At 41.1% G+C, this 13,410-nt stretch overlaps 2 protein-coding genes across 2 annotated transcripts; both read right to left on the minus strand.

Annotated features, from left to right (window-relative positions):
- Window positions 1-668: 668 nt before the first annotated feature.
- On the minus strand, window positions 669-4,316 carry LOC143446590 (uncharacterized). The gene is made up of 8 exons (XM_076946296.1): window positions 4,100-4,316; window positions 3,776-3,923; window positions 3,332-3,467; window positions 2,879-3,066; window positions 1,525-1,757; window positions 1,264-1,411; window positions 1,005-1,140; window positions 669-908 (listed from the first exon to the last, which is right to left on the minus strand). Exons 1-8 carry the CDS (start codon window positions 4,297-4,299, stop codon window positions 700-702), a joined length of 1,398 nt encoding a protein of 465 aa, XP_076802411.1. The 5' UTR covers window positions 4,300-4,316; the 3' UTR covers window positions 669-699.
- An 806-nt stretch (window positions 4,317-5,122) lies between these two features.
- Window positions 5,123-13,006, minus strand: LOC143446596 (MAM and LDL-receptor class A domain-containing protein 2-like). Its single transcript, XM_076946311.1, has 24 exons — window positions 12,762-13,006; window positions 12,375-12,521; window positions 12,036-12,301; window positions 11,845-11,932; window positions 11,530-11,764; window positions 10,832-11,073; window positions 10,568-10,738; window positions 10,374-10,485; window positions 10,044-10,203; window positions 9,604-9,691; window positions 9,412-9,528; window positions 9,152-9,331; window positions 8,884-9,082; window positions 8,498-8,632; window positions 8,299-8,423; window positions 8,158-8,227; window positions 7,857-8,014; window positions 7,415-7,636; window positions 7,195-7,341; window positions 6,947-7,120; window positions 6,571-6,753; window positions 6,367-6,471; window positions 5,811-5,915; window positions 5,123-5,704 (listed from the first exon to the last, which is right to left on the minus strand). Exons 1-24 carry the CDS (start codon window positions 12,901-12,903, stop codon window positions 5,487-5,489), a joined length of 3,789 nt encoding a protein of 1,262 aa, XP_076802426.1. The 5' UTR covers window positions 12,904-13,006; the 3' UTR covers window positions 5,123-5,486.
- Between the last annotated feature and the right edge of the window lie 404 nt (window positions 13,007-13,410).

The raw sequence follows: 13,410 nt of genomic DNA on the forward strand, positions 1-13,410 counted from the left end.
TCTTGCGCTTTTTAGGTTGAGGGTCATTTTTCATAATTTTATTTAAATTGGCTTCTTTTGTTTCGCAAACAAGCCTTACACCTGTTGTTTTCTTTCTGCCAATCGCACATCAACTGAAATACTCATCTCTCTACCAATGGCTTTGTTTTTCGGAAAATTTGTATCTTTATATCCTGTACTGGCAATTATGACCATCAAATATCATAACTTCTTCCAATACTATACAATTCTTGATGCGACTTTCGCGTGAAATTTACTTCACGTGTTTGCTGTGTGCAATCAACCGTGAATGCTGCTAGTGACGTCGAACACCGTCATTCTCATGCGATTTCTTGGTAACACAGTGGACATAGCGTTTGCACCTTAGTTGTAAATATCGCCCGAATTCTCCGCGTTGAAGTTATAATGATATAATTTAAGTTTATTTTTAAGGTGTCAAAGCATTCAATTGCGCTCGAGTTTAACAATTTTTCGTAATTTAAGATAAAGTTTTAAAGATCGATATTCTTTTACATTTTATCACCGCGTGCTTAGTCGTAAATCCAAGGCTCGGGTATAATGATTTTTACCTGGAACCCTGCTTCAAGCGTCCTTGTAAGTGGCCGCTTCAACGACTGTAGAATTTATTTCAACTCTTTCATCACATGATGTATGTGGACATATACGGTGCAATTAACGCTGGTAACAGAGTGAAAAATATCAACGTTTCTTAGCGTCTTTATTGCTTTTGCGTTCTTTGATAAGTGCTTGGTATTTTTCCTTGACTTTATCAATCTTCCCATTGTTGCACTCGTCATAATAATCCAGAGCTTCTATCTTGTCCATCCAAGCTTTCATGTGTGGGTAGTTGCTGTATTCGTCAAAATCCAACATATCGAGAAATCTAACCGTTGTGTAAGCAAACAGATCTGGAAAGCACAGACACAATATAAGAACATATTTATTTGCATTCAGCATTGCAACACAGCGTGTAGGGATATCGTTGCATTCATGCAGCTCATTACCTGCTATGGTGAGGTGATTCCCCGCCATGTAGGCGTTTTCTTTCAAGCGGTCGTCCAGGTATTTCAACGCTTCTCTCACCCCATCGGTGTTATGAAACCAAGGGAGTTCCCCGTAATATAAAACCCACCTTACCCTCTGCGAAGGAAAGGAAGCTTGAAAATCTCGGATTTTGCTTTTATATTTGACAGCGTGTCTGTGTAATCAGTTTGTCAGAGCTTCAACTTATTGCTTCAACTTTAACCAATACAAAGAGCGTACCAAGTAACCAATGTATATTTCTTCCCACATCCACTCTCCAGAATAGAGCATTTGATCCACTATTGCTCTCTTCTCTGGTTCACTTGGATACAATGATTTAGTACCCTCCGTCGCATACTTGTTGCACAAGTAGCAAGCGATGGCTCGGCTGCAAAATACACACGGTCAAGCTCACCTCTATGAATAATATGGCTGATTTTGGATTATATGAACATAGTGCATGTAATGTGTTGGTTTCATGTCATAGAAGTTCTCTTTCACCTTTCAGCCAACTTTAGGTCTTCGTCCACCAACGCGGGAACCTTTCCTCGCGGGTTAATTTTCAAAAACTCGGGCAGGCGATTTTCGGAAGAGATCAGGTTAACATTTTTCCATTCAAAATCCAGGCCGAGTGCTCTCAAAGTCATGTGCACCGACCTACCGGAGGGACTTACAGGGTCATTATATAACACCAGAACCATTATCGTCGTATAGGCTAACCTGTACCGTTTCAACTACCCATCATTCACAGCAACCCGATTTAAACCTAATTTACAAAAGGTGATCAATGCTAATGAGATGGGCAACAAGCGGCCTCTTATAACGACACAAACAACGCCTGCAGCATTAAAGCCTTACTAACCGCATGGGATCTGGAAGATCCAATAACTGTGTCCGCTTTTAGTAATTAAATATGTAGCTTTACGTTCCACACAGCGCAGTCATAATCAGTCCTTAAACTTAGTCACTTGTCAACCTTGTAGCACAACAATCCTTAATAATGGTGACTAAAAATTTCCATCTATCTCTAATCTATATAGTCGCAACATTTCTCGCTTTAATAAACCTTCCTTTCTCAAGTGACATTTGATGGTCCTTCTGTCTGCAATCACAAACTATCCGAGTCACATCAATGTTGGTTCAACAAAGCCCAGTTCCTGGTTGTAATTCAACTCGTCTCGCGTGTTTGCTTTGCGCAGCCAACCGTGAAAGAAAATAGCACAGCAGCAAAGTTAAACAAAAATATATAACTCTATACGCTTCAACCGACCGTGACTGAGTGACACTGGTTGACTGTAGCCAACCAGATAAAGCGAATAAAGTGGAAATAAGGTTTATCGCCGTTTTATTTAGGAACTGATTATTCAGACGGAAACGTTTATCTTTAGGCTACATGTATGACGAAGTAAAAAGTGGGTATGTCTGGAAAATTTGAAAGATGGTCAGCTTGTAAAAACTTGTATGGACTATATAGGCCTTAATAGTTTGACTGTTCTCCAACTTTATCAGCTGTATCTCTGTATCGCAAACTAGGCCTCAACGTCCATACTTGATGCATTTAATGTACAAATGAGTGTGACCCTAAGCTGCATCGCATCCCGATTTCGTCGGCTTGGGTCACGAAATCACATCCAAAATGGCAATTTTGACTCTTTATCGCCACGGCTTAGATTGGGGCATTTATTGCCTCATCTGGAATTCTGCTTCACACGTCCTTTCCTGCGCAATCTTAAATTGGAATTTATTTAAAATATTTCATTCAATGATATATGCGGACATGTACGGTACAATTAACGCAGGTGATTATGCTAAAATCAACCAGGCAGATTGTCTGCATTGGTTCAGAAGATCTTCATTGTCTTTGTCGTTCCTTAATAAGTGCCTTGTATTGTTTCGTGACGTCATCGAGCTTTCCCTTGTTGCACTCGTCATAATAATCCAGAGCTTCTATCTTGTCCATCCAAGCTTTCATGTGTGGGTAGTTGCTGTATTCGTCAAAGTCCAACATATCGAGCAATCTAACCGTTGGGTGAGCAAACAGATCTGGAAAGCACAGACACAATACAAAAATATCTATAGGCCGTAAGTGCTGGACATGGAGATACTTGCTTCCGTAAGTTATCTGGAATTCTGGCGCAAAACATTTTTAGTGTTAAACTACATTTAACAGCTTAACCGGGACCTACTTGATGTATTTGCCTTGGTAAAATTTTTACCCTGGCTATATACGGCCTTCAAAATATTCATTCGGCATTGCCAGTTGCAACACAGCGTGTAGGGGTATCGTTGCATTCATGCAACTCATTACCTGCTATCGTGAGGTGATTCCCCGCCATGTAGGCGTTTTCTTTCAAGCGGTCGTCCAGGTATTTCAACGCTTCTCTCGCCCCATCGATGTTATGAAACCAAGGGAGTTCCCCTTGATATAAAACCCACTTCACTCGCTGTGAAGACATAAAGTTCAACAAATATCAGACAAAGATGTTGGAAATGGTTTTTATATTTGATGGCTTCCTGTTAGCCTAATACAGCTCTGATGTGTTGAATTGTTCTTTTTTTAACAAATTATGTCAGTAGTTTCATCAGGAGTAACGGTATACTCTGATGGAAAACATACAGTTGTAAAGTCTGGAACATGTCAGTTTTCTTCATATGAATGAATGAATGCTTCTGTATTTGTTGTATTTATCGCAACAATTTGTTACTTCAAATTAATCTACTGCTTCAGCTTTAACCACTACAAAGAGCGTACCAAGTAACTATCGCATATTTCTTCCCACATCCACTCTCCAGAATAGAGCATTTGATCCACTATTGCTCTCTTCTCTGGTTCACTTGGATACAATGATTTAGTACCCTCCGTCGCATACTTGTTGCACAAGTAGCAAGCGATGGCTCGGCTGCAAAATACACACGATCAAGCTCATCTCAATGAATAATGTGGCTGATTTTGAATTATACGAACATAGTGCATAGATGAAGGTTCACGACTTTTCTTTCACATTTTGACGGCTCGGTAGCGAGAATCATGCAAAAAATTTCCTCAGTCCGAGAAAAATGTTTATGACATCAATACCTCTCTCCCAACTTAAGGTCTCCATCCACCAATGCGGGAACCATTCCTCGCGGGTTGATCTTCAAAAACTCGGGCAGGCGATTTTCAAAAGAACTTAAAGCGAGATTTTTCAGCTCAAAATCCAGGCCGAGTGCTTTCAAAGTCATAAGCACCGACCTTGCAGGTGGACTTGGCTGGTAATTATATAACACCAGAACCATTATATTTTTGTTGGTTAACACCTAAACAACAACAGATCAGCTTATTTTTAAATTCAGTTCAGTAAATTTGCAAAGATTGTTAATTCTATCTGGTTCCGGCGGAAAGGCGTAATCTGTATTTCCGCTAAAAAAAGCTTGGAACGTCTTCGCCATCTAATTTGACTTTTGATGTATCTAAAAATGATTTGTAGTAACAGAAAGTATTTTCCTGCTTTCTCTGTCGGTTTGCATAAAATTTTCACTTCTTTAACTTGTATTCTGGTGGGAGATTTTTATAAATCCCACTTCATCTGTTCGCCCAATTCGCCATAAAATGTCGGTATGTGCAGAATGTTCATTGTATTCGTAGAGAAGCCCCAGGGCTTGCAACCAAGTAAGGCAGTTCCAAGAAATTAGCATCTCTGAGCTTTCATTAAAATACGTGTGAACTGCGCTTATATATATAGTTGTACTGTATGGGCCATATCACGAATTGATTGAATTGCTTGTGTACGTGATTGGATCAGTTCCAGTTAGTTCCTTTTTAGGGTTTGTGTTTGAAACCGTCTGCCACGTTTGACAATACTTGGCGATTTGCAAAAGCCGTTCTTTTCATGTGTACGCAGTGTTGACAACTTTAGTTTGTGTGTTTCAATTTTGTGTTGATATGTTTCAATTTTGTGTTGATATCTGACACCGTGAATTGCCTTGCAAGAATGGCTCTAATAGTTTAATTTACATTCGTACATTATCGTATCCGAGCTAAACATTCCGAACAGCTATCATGGTAGTCTGCATTTATAACAATTGATGGCCAATAAGTTTGTGAGACAATAATCGCTCATAAAATAACTTTCTGTTTATTTTTGATTAAAAGCCCAAACGACGAAATTTTTCTGATAAAATATTTATGGTAGGTATCAAAACAACTTCCCGACAAGTTTTTTTTGATGAAAATTAGGTTGAGGATGATTATATGTATGTCTGCATGTGTTGGAACATTTTTAACTCACCTAAAATTTTTGTTGAAAAGGAAATTTGCACTTTTTACGAAATCCTTTATGAAAGAGTTTTAGATGAAATAAGAAAATGATAAAATCATATGAGATAGCAAATTCTATTGTTTCTCGTGTGTGCGCAAGTAAATAATCTTAGTTTATTTACAAAGAATGAATATATCATGAAGTAACGTTTAAATGAATGTGATTTTATAAGGAATAGGACTTATTGTCGAAACCCGATAGTCCATGATCAGCGTAGTTGATGATTTTCTTTCTTTGTTCACTTTGCTTTCTTCCCGGTCGTATCACAAACCAATAAACGACGGTTAGGATCATGAGGAGTCCCAGGATGGCTCCAATCACTGCTCCAGCAATTGTGCCTGCATCCACGCCGTCTCCTCCACCGGGTTTTGGCTCATCCACTCCTAAACGTATAAATTTATACAAGAAATGTACGACAGGGGAAAAATCTTTCGCCAGCTGGCGAAATAATCTTTTATTGATGCTTGCCCACTAAACATCGCTATTTACCGGCTCCAGTTGTACTTTTCGATTTGTCGGTCTCTGTACGACTAAGCGTAGTCGTTTGCTTCACTGTTGTTGTTGTTTGTTTCATTGTTGTTGTCGCTTGAGAGTCTGTGGAAAGCGATCTCGAAATTACTAAAAGGTATTATAAATTTTTACGTCATATGTTGGGTTGAAAAGTTTTCATAATAACAACAGTTGACTGTTTCAATTTACAAGATATAGCAGTTGTGCATAGTTTAGTAAATTGGCGCTAATATACAGTGCTATGATAATTTGATGCTTTAAGAACTGTGGACAAGATATAAGCCGGCCCAATGTCCACCATGTTTATCCATGTTTATCAAACAAAGACCGCGTCGAACAGAATTTCCGAACTTGTTTTGTATTTTTTTTCGATGATGTAAGTTCTTATACATCCACAAGAGCTTGAAATTTGTTTCATTGTAAAAAAAGAACCCAACATGCAAACTTTCCAAGTGTTACCACTTTCCTGACATTTAGAATAGATCTCGATGTGAAAACCAATAAGATTCAAGAGAACTTAAGGACTTTCGTTTACCTGTTTCTGTTGCAACGGTTCTTGTTGTAGTGGTTGGTGTTGTTGCACTTGTTGACACTTGCTCCGTTGATGACGATGACGTGGATGGTTCGTTGGTGTCTGATTCTGGCAAAGAAAGATGAACCAGTCATTAAACGTCCCTGCCATGATCGGGTCAAGTGTTAAACTTTTACAAGAACAGGATTTATTGAAAACTCAGTTTACTGTTCAGTGTTATTTTGACGTCATCAACGGCCAGATCTCCGAAGTAGAATGTGGTCTCCCGGACCCTATGCTCCAAGATCACGTAGAAGTCGGTCGCGACTGTTATACTAGTGTCGAATTGTTTCCAGTTGTTGCCTTGTTCGCCAATTAGTTCTAGAATTGAGTATTCCTCGCTTCCGGCTTCTGTAAAGGCGATTTAGATCATGAAACAGCTTCTTTTCATGACTGGTATAGGTTATAATACGACGTTATCCGATCAAAATACAAGTTGGCAATGTAGGCTACAGTGCACTGCTAAAAGCTTTATTGCTTCATAGGACGACTATTCTTATGACACTCTGCTGTTTTTTCTTCTAAAACCTCAACACACAATGACCTTTCACGAACACGTTGAAGGTCCCCATCCCGTCTCCTTTCATGTGGTAATAAATTGCCACCTCGAAATTGTTATATCCGTACTCAGCAATAACCACTTGTGGTGAGCGAATTCTGTACAAACTTCCGTCGGGTGGACGCTTGTCGATCAGTGGTGTGTAAATGTAGTAGCCAGCTAAACATATGTTTGATTTAGCTTACGGAAAACTGCTTTTGAATACGACTGTTATCGTCCACTTCGTCTCTAACCTGGTAAACCGGTGGTGTGGTCAACACTTGGTCCGCTTAATGGAAAGTTAGTGCCTAATCCGCTGTTAATTATCCAATCAAAATCAGAACTTTCATCAGCCGTCCAATCACAGAAGACACTGCCCTCAAAATCACAACTTACCGGAACTTTGAGAAAACAAAAACAAGTAAATAGTCTTTCAGATCTGCTTCTTCGTTGGGCGCCGGTGTTCATACCTACCTCGCTCACAACTCGCCCCTTCGAGGTTGATTGGGCATTGGCATGTATAACTGTTCAACCCATCAATGCAAGTACCCCCGTTTAGGCAAGGCTTGACTGCACAATCGTCTGGGTTAATGGTGCACGTATCACCCTCGTATCCCTCTGGACATTCGCAGTGGTATTGGGTGTCGGTTGTGCACGTAGCCCCGTTCTTGCATGGGTCAGGGAAGCAGAAATCAACTGCAATAAATCAAGAATAAAGAAGCACAAATCGCATCTCTCTGATTGCTAAAGGCAATCTGACACCATAATCTTTATCCTCGGACTGAGGGAAGTCTTTGCACCGCTTGAACCTGGCGATGACTCCTCATCGCTCGAGCCCGTTTATACCGAGCTTGTCTTGTTGCGGGTTTCAAAAGACACATTTTTGTTTGGGTTTTTGAGTCTTTCTAGCTTTCACCTTCGGTACATCTGACACCAATCCATCCCGACTCACAGACACATTGGAAGTTTCCGTCCCCGCCTTTCTCGCACACACCTCCGTTCATGCACGGGTTCGGGTCACACTGATTATAGAATTCGCAGGTTGGCCCGCTGTGGTTGTCGTCACATATGCACCTACAGGGTGATTTAAACGCGGGGCGTTTGAGTATTTTGGTCAAGCCTATATTTGACATTTAAGCTGTAGATAATTTATAGACTGTAGCCTAATTCTGATAATTAGCGCGAAGTACGTTGCAGAGGTATCTAGTCTAGCTTACTTGAAACCATTCTGTTCGTCTAGACAGGTTCCTCCGTTTTGACAAGGCTGAGCAAAGCATTCTTGATATGCTGAATAGCAAACAGAAAAAAGTTGTTTCGACAAGATTTTGCAAAGTCTATTTTATGAGAAATTTTCTCACAACATCCGGAAAGGTTTGGTGTCACGATGACGTCATCGATCGCAATGTCGCCGCGATTATCGAAGTCTATGAGCGATTGGTCTTCTGTGACCGCTTCGAATACCCCCACAAAGTCTTTCGGTACACTAAAGACAAGAACAGTATCAATTTCTCTGCTTTTGCAAGTGCAAGGGGAATATTTTGCTCTCTGCACAAATACCTGATATTGATGGCCAGATTTATCCAGCCTTGGCGACTTCCGCTTACTTGACTCCATATGGGACCACCTAGAGGTTCTCCTGGAAACTCTAGGTATACAGCAAGTTGACCTACCGTGGCGCCTTGCATGTAATACCTAAAGAAGTTACACGTATATGATATTTCATATAATCTGCGTTTATATAGTCTGCAAAATTACTTCAAATAGTTTACCTACCAGTGCTACCACTACTATAGAGAGTTTAACCATTTCGTTAAATGGAAATAATTGTTGCCGCTGTTGCAACTATATTGCCTGGATTACTCGCTGATCGACTAATTAACGATTTGCAACATCGTACATTAACACATGAGTCATAAAAGAATGCGATGCTGAGTAATACTGACCAAAAACTTAATTGGGTGCAAGTGTTCCCACTGCCCTCTATCGTCGGAGTTTTTATTCTCGCTTTGTCACCAGACACCTGGTCAGTTGACTCAGCGTACAGATAATATCCTCCGGGATTTCCCCCGATGGTGTGGTCGCTGCTGGGTCCAGTTTGAGGGCTGGGGGTCGACCCCTGCCACCGTCTCCACATAAAATTGCCTACAAATATTTAAGTTTACTTGTAACAGCAGCACAATGTACAACGTTGTAGGTTTCATATGATCTGACCTGTGAGGTCGTCCTGGTAGGAGCAAGTCGGATCGTCCGGGTCTTCAAAGTCACAGCTTCCCTTCACGTATTCACAGTATTTCCCCACATATAATGGCAGGCACGTACACTGGAACGACTGGTGCCCTTCAACGCAAGTTCCCCCATTTTGACATGGGTTGCTCAAGCATTGCAGGGCGTCTGCCGGAAAGGTATTCAAGCAATTATCGATGGGGTTCTAACTGACTACGTGCACAAGTTAAAGTCACAATGCACACCACCTTCTTCGCAAGTTGGTCCGGTCCATTGATCAGTGCACGAACATAGAAACCCAGCCCCAGCGTCTTCAAAACAAGTTCCTCCATTCTTGCATGGCAAGCCCGGGCAAGACTTGAATTCTGGAACATCAGTTTGTCTTCAAGTCGAGTGCACTTCAACTGAGTGATATGTAGAACTATCGCTACGTCACTTACTGCAAGTGTTGGGTTGGATTGTTACGTCATCTACGGCAATGTCTCCACTGTAGACGAGAGACGCTCGCGCAACTGCTTCGAAAATGATCTGAAAACCAACACACTCTGCCTATGCGGTTACTGGCGGCGTTTACCGGAGTTTCTTTTATACGCTGATCACTATTTGCCGTAGAATATTGTAGTCAACAAAGCATGCTTGCGATGGGTCACAAAACCAAAGATAGAAGCTTTGGTCGACCTTCTTCGAACAGACTTTATGGCCCTCAAGGCTATAATTTGGTTACTTTATACTTTATTTGTTTACGTTCCATAAACAAATCAACCGCTTTAAACCCTGCCCATTAATTGCTTGACTAAGTGACCTCTATGTAGCTTATATTGAGTTAAGCTGAGCATCGGATATAATCAGGATTTAATCCCGTACCGAGGCAGTCACTTACCGAGTAGGGGACTAAGGAACTTATTTCGATGGTTTCTTCCAGCCAGGCGCTGCCTTGGTCGCCCTCTAGTGTTAGTATGGGATTTGTCTCTAAATCATTGTTTCCAGTTCCAGAAACGTAAACGTTTAACTTCCCCATGGAACCTCCCGACATCGTGTACCTGTGATGTACTGATTGTTTATTTGTTATTGTTTATTGTTAAATTATTATTGTTTATTGTTTCATTGATATACTGATTGTTCTGATTGTTTAATCGTGACCACGCGTTGGGAAAGTATGATGTAGGCTGCACCGACAGGAGTAGAACACTGCACTTAGATTCGTGCTTACCAGAACTTCACAGTGGTGCACGATCCTACGGACGAGTCTCCAAACACAGGCGAATAAAGTAGACCCCGCGCTTGGCTTGGCTGGTCCGTTGCATCAGCGTACATGTAAAATCCTGAACACGAATATATGGACGTTTTAAACCTTGACTTTTTTGGCCTGTTGTCGAGCCATTAGTGCTAGTCGTTCGATAATACCTTCCCTGGAGGTATGATCCCCCTTTGGTCCGGTACCAAAAGTTGGGGTTTGGCCCGAGTTCTGGATCCATGTGTAATCGACGGTGGGTGTGATAGAGTATCCACATACTTCATATCCACGGTCGAAATCGCAACCTCCTGTTCTAAACTCGCAGCTATAACCCATCCACCCTTTCAAAAGTTAAAAAAAATAACGATGATAAACAATGTTTGTTACCGATGCAAACGAGATTCAGAATGGATGAATATATCGCGAATACTTACCTTTGTTACAAGTGCAGTTGTAGTCATTCACGAGGTCTGTGCATTGCCCATTCAGACAAGGATTAGGCTGACATTCGTCGATGTTGATTTCACAGAAGTCTCCAGCGAATCCCGGTGCGCATGTGCAGTTAAAGTCGTCTTCGAACGCCTGACAGGTGCCGCCGTTATAACATCTACTGAGGTCTGGACCGATGCACTGATCAACTGTAACAATAATCCTTGCTGCTGGTGAACTGTCAGTTCTAAGGAATTTGACGTGTCTAATTTACTTGGTGGTAATTTGTGGAATAACAAAGTTCAATGAATCAATTTTAAAATTTATGGTATGGTGTGATAATATTTATCCTCGGACTAAGGAAAGTTGTTGCACGACTTAAACCCGACGATGATTTCTCATCGCTGGAGCCTCATTTACCGAGCCAGCCATTGTGCGAGCTCCTGTTGCCACACACAATCTTTGTCTGCTTTTCAATTTTTTATATCGCATTGCTCAAATTTATAACATTTTATATCAGACCCACTGAACAGGAGCAAGTGTTGTTAATGTCTTTTCCAAGAGCATTACAACGGTATAGCACCACTGGGTTTTCGAAAACTAGCCGCATTACGTAACTATGCAGCGCTCTAACGTCTAATAACTACGCAACCGAACCGATTGAAATTTCTATTTCATGTTTCAAATCCAGCACTTACTGTACTCGCAATTACTGCCATGATAGCCAAGGTCACAGATGCATTTGTACTGGTTCACCCCGTGGGTGCAAGTGCCCCCATTTTGACATGGAGTTGAGGCACATTCGTCTACGTCACTTTCGCAATGTTCACCCTCCCAACCTGGGGCACATTCACACACATACGTAGCCATGTCGTTGACGTCAACACAGTTGCCCCCGTTTTGGCACCAGGGGACAGCGGAACTGCAAGGGACGTACTCTATAGAATAGTTGCATAAACCAGGATAAAAGATCAGGTCAAAGCTTGGAACGCGCTCTGCAGTGTTGCCAGCAACTCACCGCAATTTCCGTCGTCGACGGAGACGTCATCGATTGCGATATCGCCGTTATAAAAAAGGCTTCTCGCCGCGATTCCTTCGAACGCGATCTGTCCAACAAAAGTCACAAAACAATCAACCATCCATGGCACGAATGGTGACGTAATAGAAATGAACTCGTAGGCCCACCTTGCACCCTGCGTCTAGGCCTACCTTATAGTCAGAATGAAAGGAGACATTGATCTCAGCCTTAATCCACTTTTTGCCTTGTTCACCACTTAGACTCCACAGCGGGTGTTCGAACGTATAAGGGGGTCCTTGCGTCAAGTACAAGTTCAAAGTTCCAATGTCATCTCCGTACATGTAGTAGTAGAATTGCACTACCGAACAGTTACCACCGGTACCGGATAGTACCGGACTTACGGTCCGAGATAGATCGCCGCCATCGGCTTGCTCCGATTCCATGTAATAGTAATAACCTGCATAAAATGATCCTTGTGTGAAAATGTCGTTTTCAATAAATCTCTTCTGTCTATTTGATAGATATTTTGCCTGATCCGGTTGTGTGGTCTTGTTCGGGTCCGGTAAGTCTGTTTCCTGTTGATCCTGTGTTTCTGATCCAATCCATGGGGTAAGAAGTGTCAGAGTCGAACCCGCAGGTATCAACCTCAAAATCGCATTTGAACGAGGCTGTCAGACCTAAAGCAAAAAAATTCTTCAATCAATGATCTTGTTTCTGGACATGTCTTGCCGCTAATTCATTTATAAAGCAAAACTATTCCTGTTGCTTGCGCGTACTTAGACCTAGACTTGCCAATTTTCTTATAAGCACAGCTTGACTTGTAAATATGCTGGTTGGCTGCTAAAAATGGTTATAAATTTCAACCAGCAATGCTTTTACTTTCTACAGAATAACCACTATGTTAAAAGCAAAGCTACCTGGTGATGCAATGAAGAAGCAGAGGAAACCGACAAGGAAGTTCATTTCAACTTTGCACGAGTTCGACTTAAATCGACTGCCTGAAGCTTCAATGATATGCAAACTCTGAATGCAGCTCTTTTGTTTGTCCAGCAAAAACATTGCAACATATTTCTGTGAATTGTTCTAAGGTTGCAGAAGCTCGAGATTGTTCGCCATTTCTGCGTGAATGGAATATTTCAAAAGCGGATCTTTTATTATTTCACGAGCATTCAAAACATATTCAGCGTTTAATGAAATAATCACAATTTAGCTGAAAAGGTAATAATTTGTGTTTTGTCAGTTTTAGTTATCGCGAGTACAGCGGTTAAACAACACAAACATGAGTCAATTTGCTAAATATTAATGAATCTCCTGCATGTTTGCGATGATATGACGTATGTAGGCTAATACCTTCGGGTTTGTTTCTGTAGGTTGATTGATATGTGGCAAAGAGAGAGTCAATAAATCGTTTGCTTAATACCGTCCGGCTTTCTTTTAAATTGAAGTCATAAAATCTTAACAAATATACACAAGTTGATAAAATCAAGGTATTGACCTATTTGAGATTGTTTATTTTAATTCTTTACACAGACATGATAACCACAGGAACACTTTATAGTCGAATGC

The sequence above is a fragment of the Clavelina lepadiformis genome, chromosome 2 (genome assembly GCF_947623445.1).
Source record: "Clavelina lepadiformis chromosome 2, kaClaLepa1.1, whole genome shotgun sequence".
NCBI classification, from domain to species: Eukaryota; Metazoa; Chordata; class Ascidiacea; order Aplousobranchia; family Clavelinidae; genus Clavelina; species Clavelina lepadiformis.